The sequence below is a fragment of the Mesocricetus auratus genome, unplaced genomic scaffold, assembly GCF_017639785.1.
Source record: "Mesocricetus auratus isolate SY011 unplaced genomic scaffold, BCM_Maur_2.0 Super-Scaffold_100019, whole genome shotgun sequence".
NCBI lineage: Eukaryota > Metazoa > Chordata > Mammalia > Rodentia > Cricetidae > Mesocricetus > Mesocricetus auratus.
Genome location: NW_024429200.1, coordinates 300,218 through 315,000, shown reverse-complemented (window position 1 = coordinate 315,000; position 14,783 = coordinate 300,218). Strand labels below are relative to the sequence as shown.

Below are 14,783 nucleotides of genomic sequence, written 5' to 3'. Positions count from 1 at the left end.
AAGTAAAAGAGGAAGAAAAACTTTCCCAATTATTCATTGAGGTCAGTTTCACCGTTATAAAAATCAAAGACATTGCAAAATAAAACAAAACTACAGATCAACACATGAACACAGATAGAAATAGTCAACTAGAAAACTGAATTCAGCAGCCTATGTAAGATACCACACGTTGTAATACTTTTTCTGGTGATACAAGGCTATTTCCCTTTGCAAGTCTTTAAGGGTAGTATATCACACTAATAGAACACGATGCAAACATCTTCACGATCACCTCAGTAGATGAGAACAAAGCATTTGACAAGGTTCAGCATTCTGCGATTAAAAACATCTGTGAACTAGGGATGGGATGCAACTTCAAGTCACTGCACTTAAAAATGCGCATAATGGTGACAGACTGGATTATTCCCCCGTGAAGTCAGGGATAAGGTAATGCTGTCTCGTCTTCCCACTTCAACATTGGCCTGGAAGCTGTAGCCTGGGCACTGAGGTCAGAAAAACATGTAAAAGGCACATAGATTATAAAGGAAGAAGCAAAATTCTCTTAACTTGAAGATGATGTGTTTTGTAAATCCTACGAAAAATAACACAATCAGTAGAAGTAGCCATGTTATGAGTGTTTCGGGGCACATGTCATGAGGCTGGCAATCTAATGGTCTGTTTTTGTATGAAATGCCTCTATGGGATCACACTGTTGTACCGCAGGGATGTGGTACCTCTAAACAAGATATGTGTCTGGCGGTAAAGCCAATCGTAAATCAAAACTAGCTGGACAGGTGGATCCATAGTGAAAAGAGTAGGCTGCACTTATGAGCTTCCCATATGAACTGCACTCCTGCTGTGCACCACTGTAACGTGGTCTTTTCCTAATCTGTGACACTGGAGGAGTTTAATAAATGCTGCTTCCTGTTCAGTGCCCGGAGTCTCTCACAGGTAAACGATGGCAGGAAACTTTCGACTCAGATGTCTAGCTTGTCACAGTATTTTCTGTTTAGGAATTTGAGATCTTCTTGCTATAACTTCACACAGCAGAAGTGTAGAAAGCCTCTTTCTGGATTGTCTTTCATGAGGACCGCTGTACCGTTCACCGAGTCTCCACCCGCATAACCTTACCATCTGCCAAGTTGCTGCTTTCCAACCCAATCACTTTAGGAAATTAAGTTTCAACAGATGATCTTGAGGGTACAAAGCTGGGGTGGTATATTATTTATGATTTAATAAAGATTGCCTGAAGTATTAGACTGCAAAGTCAGCCACACTAGTTAGCTATAGAAGCTAGGCCTTAATCCTAGGACTCAGAATGGGTCTCTGTGAGTTCAAGGCTACCCAAGGCTACTCGAGAGTGTATCAGTCTAAAAAGATTAACAGAGATCATGCCTTTAATCCCAGCCCTAGAGGGGTATCTAAAGACAGGAGCCCAGTGTCTCAGGCTGCATTCTGAGATTTTAGTCTCCAGCCACGTTGAGGAGAGGCAGCCGTCTGAGGCTTGGAGGAGAGCTCTTGGAGACAGGATCAACCCTTTCAGTCTGAGGTAGAGGTAAACACTAGTTGCTGGCCGCTTTGCTAATCTCTTAGCTTGAACCCCCAACCTCTATCTCTGTGTCTCATTTTTCATGCAACACAAAGTCATTGAGTATATATTAACACCTTACTAGTTTCTCAGCCTGAAGACTGGAACCTGCTTTTCTGCCTTGGTGAAGGCCGTGGTCAGGGTCTGTGGCTAAACATAGCTTCTGCCCTCTGCCTGATCTGAGTCTTCTGATTCTCCTGTCCTGAAGCTGTCCTGAGTTGCCATCCTCCTTACATCTGGATGACATTTTTACCTTGCTGTTGAATGGCCAGGCTTTACAGTTGTTGACACTGGCCTAGAGTTTCGCTGTTCGGGTCCCTCTTCCCGTGGGTTCTTCCTCTGCGGCTGTCCGTGCAGCCGTGAGATGAGCCGGTCTTAGGACAATTTATTTTGGTACTTGAGATCTTAGCCACCTGAAGCTCTTTGAACGACAAGGCAGCAAAGAAACAGGAGCCAGTGTCTGATGCGATGCGGAGAGGGGATGGTTGTCAGGAAGGTATGGAAAGGGCAACAGGCTCCTGTTCCATAGCTATCTGCTCCCCTGGTAGTTTCCTGGGCATGTCAGTATCAGTATCGTTCTCTGATGAAAAGTTCAGGGTCGATCTATCATATAGCTATTTGATATATGATATGGGTTGGTCTATCTATATCACCTTTCGATATAGACAGTATACGATTCCCATGTCCGGACAAAACAAAGAGCATCCTTCAATATGAAACCCTTCCTCCCATGAATGAAAAGGTCCTGTTTTACCTGGTAAAGGAGAGCAGTGTAAGCCAAATGGTGGAAAGAAACATGGACCCCTGCACACAAGGGAAAGAAAGGAATGGGAAGGCCGCTCCTTTGTTGAGTTGTACGTTCGCAAACCCCCGAGGTTCCATCGCCTTGGGTTGGTGCTCACGGACCCTGCTTGAACAGACCCATTTCTGACTTCTTTTCCCCCAGAAAGCACACCTTTCCAGTCCTCTCTACTCGCTCACCTCCTGTGGGCAGCTGCCAAGATCTAAAGACTTTGAGCCTGTCTCAAAACTTCCCTCAGGTATAGTTTTTCTTTTTGTCTGAGTTTAATGAACTATCCTGGGTTTTGTTACTGGGTCACCCCCCCCTTTTTATATGAATCATCCAGGAGCCCACAGCAATACAATGAATTGCTCCACATAGTTGCACTGAAAGCACATTCCGTTCAAAGCTTTGATACCAACTACTTAAGGGTGACGTTTTGTCCTCAAAACTTGATTTATAAAGGGGGATAGAAGAGAGCTTCAAAGGTTTGCTGCAAACGTTACACGAAACAGAGAGAAGAACCCAGAACGACGCAGACACCGGTCATTTCTTCCCGTCCTGATGTGGCGGGGAGGCAGACACAAGTAAGGCCCAGGCTCCCAGCGTGCTGCATGGCCAGCTTTCTCCTTGGTGAGTTTATTTGAGTTTAGGGATCGTGCGAACTCCTTTAGTCGATGGCGGAGGCAGAGGGACAAGCCAGGGCATCATTTCATCTTTTCCTTGGTGGTTCTCTCAATCCACGGTATATACGTGTAAACATTGGTGTAGATGCCGACGTCCCCCCCCATGAAGTGCCCAACTTCAATTCCTTGGAGCTTGCCTTTACAAATGACAGTAGCTACGGCCACCTCCTGCCAGAGATGGAAGGGAAAGGAGGGAAGGAGAGAGAGAGAGAAATTAAAACAGTGCTTGCTTTTATAGCTTTTCTTTCCAGCTATGAGAATGAACAGCAGCAAATATGTTTCTAACCAGGGGTGTCTGATGCCCTTTAGTAAACAAAGATCCATTGTAGGAAGACTATGATGGAAAATTAATGCAGCTACCATTGCAATAATTATTTGGACATTAAAATGTACTATGGTTAAATGATTAGCTAGATACACACAAGTGAACGAGATCTGAGCACAGACAGGAAGATTACCCCAAAGATTCGGTTGAATACTTTCACGAATTTGACACATAAAGAGTTTCTGTGGCTGCTTCCTTGTTCCGTTGCCTGGCAGTCCTTGTCAGTCATCACCGGAGCCTTCAGATTCTGTCTTAAGTCAGGGTGCCTGCCTGAAGAAGAACAGCATCTGGCCGAGCTCAAGACCTACTTGTCCCTAACCCTCACCTCCTGTCCTTCAGTGGGTGTTACTATGAGCATGCATAAAGGGGATAGGAAAGGGGAAAAAGGAAAAAGGAAAAAGTTGTGCATCAACGCTGCCTGTTAGCCTTGTTTTACAAACGAAGCGGCAGGTGTGCGGTGTAGCATCCTACCAACGCGAAGCCATCTTACAGTGCGGGGAATTCAGTGTTCCTTCTACTCTGCATCTACAAATGAGCCGCTTCAGGTTCTCTGTGATGTCCTTCACATGGGAAATGAACACAGGGAGGTAGAACCATCGCCCCCTTAATGTAACTGTGTCTGTGACAATAAGGTCTCCATGCAGTCAGATGGCCCATGGGGATCCAGCTGCCAAAGTCCTGCAGAGGCAGCGGAAGGCTCAGTTGCAAGCCTGGCAGTAGAGAAGTATTGGACTTCTAGACAGATTTCTTTACTAGACTGCCCCATCGCTTCACCCGTTGGCCCTAGGCCATTTTCTTCTCTGTCTTATCTCACAGCTCCGAGGACACGTAATGTTCCTTGGGCAAAGCTGATGGCTTTACTTGCTGCGGAAGGTGCGCTTACCAGAGTTTTCTTGACTCCAGTCCAAACCGGAGAGGGTACAGACAGTGCCTGGCCGGACATTGGTGGTGGCCATGGGGAGAACCTGGACTTTGTGGTTGAAGACGGCAGGCTTAGCGAGTTTAATAAGCATGAGGTCATCCTGCGGGGCACTGTGGCTGGAGTTCCAGTAGCGGATGATCTGAATGGGATGGATTGTCTGCTCTGTCCCATCTCTGACTCTGCTCTTGAGATTTCCCAGCATCACCCTCAGATTTCTGGGGAAGGGGTTGGAAGGGACCGCTGTTACTTTCTATCCCCACCACCATCGTATGTATCGTCACCGCTCACCGCCATCATTTTAGGTGTGAGATGCTACAGTGTGCAAGATACGGTGACAAGAACGGTGTCTGGGCTACCTGTCACTCACAGCAAGCCTGTATATCAGATCTTATATTAATTCTCATTTTACAAACGAAGTCCTGGACATGCACAGTAGTAGTTTACATGCTGTCGGAGTGGAGTCCTTAGCTGCTTTTGAATGCAGTGCCTCGTTAAGGAGAACTATGGGTGTAAAAGTTTGTATCTGATCCTTTCCAGGCCTCATTTATCCAAGTGGGTAATTTCTACTTAATGGGCACATGAAAATGAAATGATAAGACTGTTGGGTAGCAAGCCCACAAACAAACTTCTTTATCCCCCCCCCCTTGAAGAGTTGTGTCTTAAACCAATCAGCTCTGTGTGTGGCTTCTGGTCAACAGGGAGTGTGGGGTTGGGGGAGAAGGGTGTTACTGAACTTTTTGTTTTCCCAGATCCTCCCTAGGAGCACTGTCACAGATTTTTTCTCTTTTTTACATCTTTTGGCAAAGGTTACTGTTCCCGTCAGACTATCTTCATGCAGGGCTCAGCCCCCTTCTATTGAAACCATTCCTTCCTCTTAGGCAGAAGGATGGTCACTGTATTTCCTCAACACCTCTGCTGTGGGACACGGAACCTTCTTTTTACATACAGTTCGCGCCTTAAAAATTCTCTTTTCAGTTTACCCAGTTTACACGTTTGAGTCACCCGCCCGGCCCCATACTTGATTACATGTAATTATTTCCAGTTAAAAAAATGCCGATGGGCAGTAGGGAAGGGGTAGCTTGAGGCAGCCAGTCTCTTGGCAGGCAATGCAGAGTCTTAGGTGGCGGTGTGTCGCATTTCTACGGGAATTTTAGCAGCAGCCTGCTAGGGTGCCACCCTCTAGATGCTAGTAGCGCTGTTCCCTGATTTAGGAAACCTAAAAATACCTTCAGACTTTCTAAACATATTCTAGGGGAAAGTTGTTCTTACTTGAGACTCACCTTCTAGGACCAGTAGGACCCATTTGGGGAGGGGATGGCTCAATACTCACGGTAAATAGCAGTGAGATGGAGCCAGGACCCACTGGGCCTTGATGAGGACACCCACACACGGGTTGAAGTTAGATTTGAGGTAGGCTAAATACGGAGCATGGTCCTCTTTCTGTACAAATGAGTGAGTGAATAAAGCTGTCCCTGAGAAAAAAACAATAACACGAAAATGTGAGCATAAACCAAACCTTCATGCCTTCCAGCAGAAAAGAGATGTGCGTAGTTTTAAAGGCATAACCAATTGGAGATCACTTTTTTAAAAATAAAGATGTAAATTTAAGTGCCACACTTTATATAAAACGTAAAGCCATGGTAATATTGATAATATTTATTCCAGTAAAGGGCATAATGAGAAAGATATATTTACTGCTAATAAATGGGTTTTATTTTCTTGGAAAGCAACTCAGAAATAAGCATCAAGAATTGTAACTTGTTCATAACTTGTGGACTGAGAATTCTAACAATAGGGATCCACTTTAAAGACATAATCAGATGTAGGCAAAGATGATTAATAAGTGTATTCATTTTTACCAATACTTAAAATAGTTGAATATTGGAAAGATAAATATCTAATATGTATTGTTTGATATTGAGATGAACACTTAGAACACATGAAAAATAATATCAGTGATATTTGAGCAAAAATGAGATATACATATGTTACAATTAAGCTGCCTAAAAACAAAGGCAAAAATAATCAAATTAGATGCAGAAAATAACTCTAAGTAAATTCAGTATGTGTTGGATGGGAGGTGTAATTTTTCTACTTTTAAAATTTCCATATTTCTAACACAAACACATTATTTTTAATGAAATATTGCATAAAAAGTATTAAAGTATAAAAGAGAGGAAGGCTGGGTCGAGTCCTCTTGTTTCAGCCCTTACTGGTACTTCTGCTAACTCTCCCACACCGGGCCTATCCCTCACCACACATCTGTGTGAGTACACTTAAAATCTTGAAAGCAAAGAGGATAGGTTATTAAGAAGGGATTTTTGTAAAGAGAAGCTTTTTCCTTGAGAGAAGCCTTCCCACCAGCCTGGTTCTAGAGCCGCATAAGTCCCAAATAAAAACACACAGGAGGCTATATTAATTATGAAGCTGTTGGCCTTGCTTGCTTCTTACTGGCTAGCTCTGACTTAAGTATTTATCCCATAATTGTTAATCTAAGTATTTCTCTTACTGGAGAAGTTTCCGGGCTTCCTACCCCATGGCGTTGCATCTCGACTCTCTGTGTGTTTCTCCTTCCCAGAGTCCTCCTGGACTCCTAGTCCCACCTATCTAGATTTCTATTGGCCCAACAGTGCTTTATTGACATAATCACAGAACTTCCCCCCAACAGGATTTTTGAGCTTTATATTAGGTGCTGGGTTAATTAGCTGGCCCTATCTCAGCTTCGCTAGTATGTGACATGGCCCTGGCAATTAGGAATGGTGGTGAAGTCTTCAATCCAAACTTCATGGAAGCAGAGACTGCAGAAGTAGGGACCATGGTATCAAGCCCCTCGTCCCTGCCTTTACCATTCCCTGCATTCCAAAGCTATAGGAAGGAGGGGAGATCGGAAGTCAGATGGATTCTCTGTTCTTGTGACCATGTTAGGGTTTTCCCAGAGGGTAACGAGGCCCATATTTCACAATAACCTGGGACAACACTCATTGTTGAAGGTTCTCTAAGGCAGGTGTGGGCCATAGTTTATCCAATAGCTCAACACTTAGGATGGACTGTCTGTGCTAACCCTTTGGGTGGGGTGCAAGTGGGGAGACCCAATTCTGCTCATAGCAGTCGTCTTGATGCTTCTGTGTACCAGTCACACATCTGCTTTATCTTACCCCATTCCACGCTAACCCATGCTTTAATGGACAGAGTATCAAGTCTCAAATACATACCAGCCAGGATGGCCAAATAAAACATAAGCTTCATGATGGTCCAGTTCTTTCCTTGTGAGGTGCAGAAAGAAGATCAGTTAGGCTGGACTTCTCTGCCCACTCTTCTCCCTTGGGGATGTCTACCAGACCCAGCAGATATGGCTAGGGAGATTACTCTAGGAATACCGAAGAGCAGGAGGTGACGCTTCTATCGGGACTTTTCAGCTGGGGTTGATAGACTTCTGTGTCCGCGTCCCCCCCTATGTTACTCTTTTAAAAGCTCCTCAGACTACAGATGTTTCAGCTGTCTGGAAAGAGGAGCTCCAGGCTCGGGACTTATCTTTCTCACCGAGGCTCTGAGGACAGAGCTGCGAGGAACAGGATTCTCTCTCTACCTTTGCTCAGGGAGAGCGTGTCCCTAATGGTCTGCTCTGAACCCTCTAATGGCCACTTAATGCTTCCCTTAGCCCCTCCCATCTTTGTTACATCTGGTCACTGTTTCATCACTCAGTCACCATCACCAGCTGCGTCATTTTGTCCTGATCACCATTACTGAGCTAAGAAAGTGAAGACATGAATGCTTACACGCAACACTTAATTACCTTTGACGCTTGGAAGATGGTATATATTCTAAATGCCATCGGATCTAAGATCTGATGTGCTGATCACATTTCAGAAGACAGGCCCTTTTAAGTGACTTTTCCATAGTGAAACAGGAAATGACTTTTCAACTAACAACATGACCACAGTCAACTTTAGATACCAGGGAGCATGCACTCACCAGAAAAAGAACATCAACACTTTCAGGTCCCATTTCTTCAACACTTTGTGAATTCAGAGCTAAGTGTCCTCTCCATCTATTTCCAAGTGCCCGAGTCCCTGCCCACTCTTTCACCTCCGCTCTTCGTTTTCTTCTTTTTTAGATTGTAAAAATGTTTTCACACAATATATCTTGATCATGTTTTTCCCCCTCCCCTAGTTCCTCCCAGATCCTATCCACCCCCTACCCACCCAACTTCATATTTTTCTCTCACTTTAAAAAACAAACAAAACCACAAACAAACCAAAAGCAAAAAACACCTGACACAAACTTTCCCCCTCCCCACAAAAGTGGAAACAAAAATATAGAAGCAAAAGACCAATAAGACAAAAAATGCCTCCCCCCAAAGGCAAAATGAGACACAAAGTCTACAAAATATCATTGAGTTTATTTTCTCTTGGTCAACGGCTCTGGACATGGGACCTACCCAGTAAGATTACTTTTATTTTGCCAGTGGTGACTGCACCTAGCTCCTTGCTTAGAGATGAGAAGCCATCACTGGAATGCTGGTCCTGTGTGGGCTGCTATAGTCTCTGTGAGTTCACACGTACATAAGTCCTGTTGTGTCTAGAAGATGCTGTTTCCTTGGAGTCATCCATCCTCTCTGACTCTTAGAGCCTTTCCTCCTCCTTTTCTGCAGGGCTCCCTGAGCCTCGAGGTGATGGATGGCTTGATGAGAATATCCCTTTTAGGACTGAGTGCTTCAAGGCCTCTCACTCTGTGCACACTGTCCCGTTGGGGGTCTCTGTGGTAGTTCCCATCCTTCTGTAAGCAGAAGAAGCCTCTTCTCCAATGGTGGCAGAGTGAAGCACTGGCCTGAGTGTCAGCCTGGTATTGCTGAGGGAGGTCCCTGGTAGAAAACATTTCTTGGGATTGGCAGCTGACACAAAGGAACGGAGATAGGCTAGACAGGAGCCCCCTGTCTGTTTTGGGGTCAGGGTCTTTCTATGTAGCCCAGGATGGCCTCACATGGGTGATTTTTCAGTCTCTGTCTCTCAAGTGCTAGGACACCATGTGTGTGCGAGCATCCCCAACCAGATGCAGAGCTCAGTTCTTCGCTGATTATACCTTCTCTGTTTTACTGCATAGATAAACGCTTCTAATGTGATCATCCTTGCCTATCATATGCCAAATAGACTGTATGCTCTTACCTAACTGAAGCAGATGTAACCTCATATCTTCCTGAGAAGTCTTCCCTAATAGCCATCTGTGTTCTGTCTGCATGTTAAAAATACCTTGTTTAGTTTTTCTCTGGTCTCATTGAGCTCATCCATCATTACTCTAGAATAAATCATGCTTTTTAGGTATAAGCTATCTCATACTGACCGGACTGCCAATTCTTCAATTAATTAGACATTGCTTACATCTTCCTGTCTTTTGGACTTGAGTAGACTTGAGAATGGATGTCTTTCTGCATCTCTTCTAACTCTTTAATATAACAACTGTCTTTTTAGAAAGAGTTTTCTTTTATTTAAAATTTTTTATTTTTTACTTTACATACTAAACCCAATTCCCCTTCCATTCCCTTCTCCCACCCCACTTTCCCCTTGCCACCTCCTATCCAGTCCTCAGAGAGGGTAAGGCCTTCCTTGGGGAGCGACAAAGTCTGGCATACCAAGTTGAGGCAGGACCAAGCCCCTCACCCTTGTATCAAGGCTGAGCAAGGTATCCCACTAAACGGAATGGGCTCCAAAAGGCCAGTTTATGCACATAGGAGAGGTCCTGGTGCCACTGCCAGCACCTCTTCCCCAGATCAAACCACATAACTGTCACCCACATTCATAGGGTCTAGTTTGGTCCAACGCAGGTTCACCAGTTGTCAGTCCATTCACCAGCTGTCAGTCCATAGTCCATGAATTTCCACTATCTCAGGTTGGCTGTCTCTGTAGTTTTCCCCATCTTGACCATCCCCATCCATATGATCCCTCCTCCCTCTCTTCAACTGAACTCCAGGAGCTCATGCCAGTGCTTGGCTGTATCTTACTGCATTTACTTCCATTAGGTACTGGATGTAGGTTCTATGATGAATGATAATTATAGTAGTTTCTAATCTGATTAAAGGGGAAGGCCAGTTCAGGCATCCTTTCCACTACTGCTAGGAGTCTTATCTAGGGTCATCCTTGTGGATTCCTGAGGATTTCTCTAGCATCTGGTTTCTCCCTAACCCCCAAATGGCTCCCTCTATCAAGACATATTTTTCACCGTCTTCCCACTCTGTCCCTCCCCCGTTTAAGAAGTATCTACCAGTCTTTATTCTGTGTGTGTGTGTATGTATGTATGTGTATATGTATGTTTGTCTGTGTGTATGTATGTATATATGTATATAGGTATGTAGCTATTTTATTTCAGGAAGTTTATCACACAGCTAACCTTTAGAATGTGTGACTGTGAGAGGGACCTGGAGGCAGAAGAAAGCAGCCACCACCATCGGCGGCCATCCCGGTCTCCCTGCTCCACCCTCGGGTAGAGAGGAGAGGGAGAGACTCCCCCTAAACCCACTGGAAGAAGAGATGGGAGTGTAAAAACACATCCAACAACAGAAAAGCTTATAGGACACCACCAGAGTCTTGGGACTCTACACCAGCAAGACCTGACCATCCCAGTGCAGATGAAACAGAAGAGAATGACCTTTAAAAAACCTCATGAAAATTATAGAGGCCCTCAAAGAGGATATGAGAAAAATCCCTTAAAGAAATGGAAGAAAAAGCAAACCAAAAATGCAAGAAATCAACAAATTTCTTTTAAAAAAAAGCAAGGAAAGGCAAGAAAAAAAAATCAAACAGACGAAGGGAACAATCCAAACAATTCAAGACCTGAAAACTGAAATGGAGACAAAAAAGCCCCACAAACTGAGTTAAGGCTGGAAATAGAAATGCTGAGTAAACAATCAGGAACTACAGATGAAAGCATAACAAACAGAATACAAGAGATGGAAGACAGAATCTTAGCAGTTGAAGATAAGCTAGAGGAAATAGATTCATCGACAAAAGAAAGTCTTAAATCTAACAAATCCTTAACACAGAATATCCAGGAAATATGGGACACTGTGAAAAGACCAAACCTAAGAATAATAGGTATAGAAGAAGGTGAAGAAGCCCAGCTCAACAGTGCAGAAAACATATTCAACAAAATCATAGAAGAAAATGTTCCCAACTTGAAGGAGATGCCTATGTAAGTACAAGAAGCTTACTGAACACCAAATATATTGAACCAAAAAAAGTCCCCTCATCACATAATAACCAAAACACCAAACTTACAGAATTAATAAAGGTTATTAAGAGCAACTAAGGAAAAAGGCCAAGTTACATATAAAGGCAAACGTATCATAATTACACCTGACTTCATGGAAACTCTGAAAGCCAGAAGTTCCTGGATAGATGTTCTACAAACACTAAGATACCACAGATCCCAGTTCAGACTACTATTCCCAGAAAAACTCTCAATCAATATAGATGGAGAAAACAAGATGTTCCATGACAAAACCATATTTACACAATACATATCCACAAATCCAGCCCTACAGAAAGTTCTAGAAGGAAAACTTCAACCCAAGGCAGCTAACTACACTCACAATAACATGGGCAATATATAATCTTACTCTAACAGAAGCCAGAAATAGGGAAAAACTCACACATAATACCACCACCAAAACCAAATCCAAAACAAACAATAATCAACAATCAATGGTCATTAATATCCTTGAATATTAATGGTCTTAACTCACCTAACAGAATGGATATGAAGACAGAATCCATCCTTCTGCTGCATGCAAGAAACACATCTCAATTTCAAAGACAGAGGTTACCTCAGAGTTAAGGGCTGGGAAAAGATTTTCCAATCAAATGGACCTAAGAAGCAGGTGGGTGTAGCTATCCTGATATCTAACAAAATAGACTTCAAACTAAAATTAATCAAAAGAGATCAAGAAGGATATTTCATATTCATCAGAGCAAAAATCCATCAGGATGAAGTCTCAATTCTGAACATCTATGCCCCAAATACAAAGACACCCACATTTGTAAAAGAAACATTACTAAAATGCAAATCACACATTAAACTTCACACACTTCTGACAGCCTCCAAAACAATACAGAGAAACCCTGTCTCGTAAAACCAAATAAAATAAAATAAAACAAACTGCACACACTTATAGTGGAGACTTCAACACCCCACTCTCACCACTGGACAGGTCCACAAGACAGAAACTTAATGAAGAAACAAAGGAACTAACAGAAGTTATGACCCAATTGGGTTTAACAGACATCTATAGAACATTCCATCCAAGCACAAAAGAATATACCTTCTTCTCAATACCACATGAAATCTTCTCTAAAATCGACCACATACTTGGCAATAAAGCAAACCTCAACAGGTACAAAAAAAATAGGAATAGCCCCTTATATCTTACCAGACCACCATGGCTTAAGATTAGAATTCAACATCAACATGAATTACAGAAACCCCACAAATTCATGGAAATTGAACAATGCTCAATCACATCACTTCTGGGTAAAGGAAGAAATAAAGAAAGAAATCAAAGACTTCCTAGAATTCAATGAAAATGAAGGTACTACATACCCAAACCTATGGGATACTCTGAAAGCAATTCTAAGGGGGAAGTTCATAGCACTAAGCGCCTGAATGAAGAAACTGGAGAATAATCACACTGGAGAATTATCAGAACACTTGAAAGCTCTAGAACAAAAAGAAACAAACTCACCCAGGAGGAGTAGGCACCAGGAAATAATCAAATTGAGAGCTGAAATCAATAAAGTTGAAACAAAGAAAACAAATACAAAGAATCAATGAAACAAAGAATAGGTTCTTTGAGAAAATCGACAAGATAGATAAATCTCTATCCAATCTAACCAAAAGACAGAGAACATGCTAATCAACAAAATCAGAAATGAAAAGGAGGACATAACAACAGACACTGGGGAAATCCAGAGAATCATCAGGTCATACTTTGAAAACCTGTATTCCACAAAGTTGTAAAATTTAAAGGAAATGGACATTTTCTGGATAGATATCACTTACCAAAATTAAATCAAGAACAGCTAAACAACTTAAATAGATCTATAACCCATAAAGAAATAGTAGCAGCTATAAAAAGTCTTCCAACCAAGAAAAGTCCAGGGCCAGATGGTTTCAGTGAAGAATTCTACCAGAAATTCAAGGAAGAGCTAATACTAATATTCTTCAAATTGTTCCACACAATAGAAGCAGAAGGATCACTGCCAAATTCTTTTTAGGAGGTTACCATTACCTTAGTACCCAAACCACACAAAGACACAACTAAGATAGGAAACGATAGACCAATCTCCCTCATGAACATTGATGCAAAAGTACTCAATAAGATACAGGCGAATCAAATCCAAGAACACATCAAAAGAAATCATACACCATGATCAAGTAGGCTTCATCACAAGGATGCAGGAATGGTTCAATATACGAAAATCCATCAATGTAATCCACCATATTAACAAACTGCAAAAGAAAAACCACATGATCATATCACTAGATGCTGAAAAAGCCTTTGACAAAATCCAACTCCCATTCATGATAAAGGTCTTGGAGAGACAGGGATAACAGGAACATACCTAAACATAATAAAAGTAATATACAGCAACATCAAACTAAATGGAGAGAAACTCAACACAACTCCTCTAAAATCAAGAACAAGACAAAGCTGTCCACTCTCTCCATTCCTGTTCAGTATTGTACTTGAAGTTCTAGCTAGGGCAATAAGACAACAAAAGGAGATCAAGGGGATACAAATTGGAAAGGGAGAAGTCAAACTTTCCCTATTTGCAGATGATATGATAGTCTATGTAAGTGACCCAAAGAATTCTACCAGGGAACTTCTATAGCTGATAAACACCTTCAGCAAGGTGTCAGGATACAAAATTAACTAAAAAAAAGTAGCTCTACTATATATAGACAATAAAGAGGCCGATAAAGAAATCAGAAAAACATCACCCTTTACATAGTCACAAGCAATACAAAGTATCTTGGGGTAACTCTAAAAAAAAACAGGTGAAAGACCTGTATGACAAGAAATTTGAGTCTTCAAAGAAATCAATTAAAGAAGATACCAGAAAATGGAAAGCTCTCCCTTGCTCTTGGATAGGTAGGATCAACATAGTAAAAATGACAATCTTACCAAAAGCAGTCTACAGGTTCAATGCAATCCCTATCAAAATCCCAGTACAATTCTTCATAGACCTTGAAAGGAAAATTCTCAAATTTATATGGAAAAACAAAAGACCCAGGATAGCTAAATCAACCCTGTACTATTAAGGAACTTCAGGAGGCATCACCATCCCTGACTTCAAGCTCTACTATAGAGCTTTAGTCCTGAAAACAGCGTGGTATTGGCACAAAAATAGTCAGGTGGACCAATGGAATAGAATTGAAGATCCTGATATTAACCCACACACCTTTGAACACCTGATCTTTGACAAAGAAGCTAAAATTATACAATGGAAAAA

General features: G+C 42.3%; 1 protein-coding gene across 1 annotated transcript; it reads right to left on the bottom strand.

Moving 5' to 3' along the window:
- Nucleotides 1-2,967: 2,967 nt before the first annotated feature.
- Nucleotides 2,968-7,918, bottom strand: Prss37 (serine protease 37). The gene is made up of 6 exons (XM_040728700.1): nucleotides 7,822-7,918; nucleotides 7,494-7,544; nucleotides 5,612-5,753; nucleotides 4,243-4,496; nucleotides 3,493-3,629; nucleotides 2,968-3,202 (listed from the first exon to the last, which is right to left on the bottom strand). The coding sequence occupies exons 2-6, from the start codon at nucleotides 7,525-7,527 to the stop codon at nucleotides 3,056-3,058; spliced, it is 714 nt and encodes a 237-aa protein (XP_040584634.1). The 5' UTR covers nucleotides 7,528-7,544; nucleotides 7,822-7,918; the 3' UTR covers nucleotides 2,968-3,055.
- Between the last annotated feature and the right edge of the window lie 6,865 nt (nucleotides 7,919-14,783).

Excerpts from the sequence above, each read along its gene's own strand:
- Prss37 (XM_040728700.1), bottom strand. The coding sequence starts at position 7,527 with ATGAAGCTTATGTTTTATTTGGCCATCCTGGCTG. Across the intron at positions 5,754-7,493 it reads TTATTTGGCCATCCTGGCTG|GGACAGCTTTATTCACTCAC; the intron begins GTATGTATTTGA and ends TTTTTTTCTCAG. Across the intron at positions 3,630-4,242 it reads CTGGAGTCAAGAAAACTCTG|GCAGGCACCCTGACTTAAGA; the intron begins GTAAGCGCACCT and ends GTTCTTCTTCAG.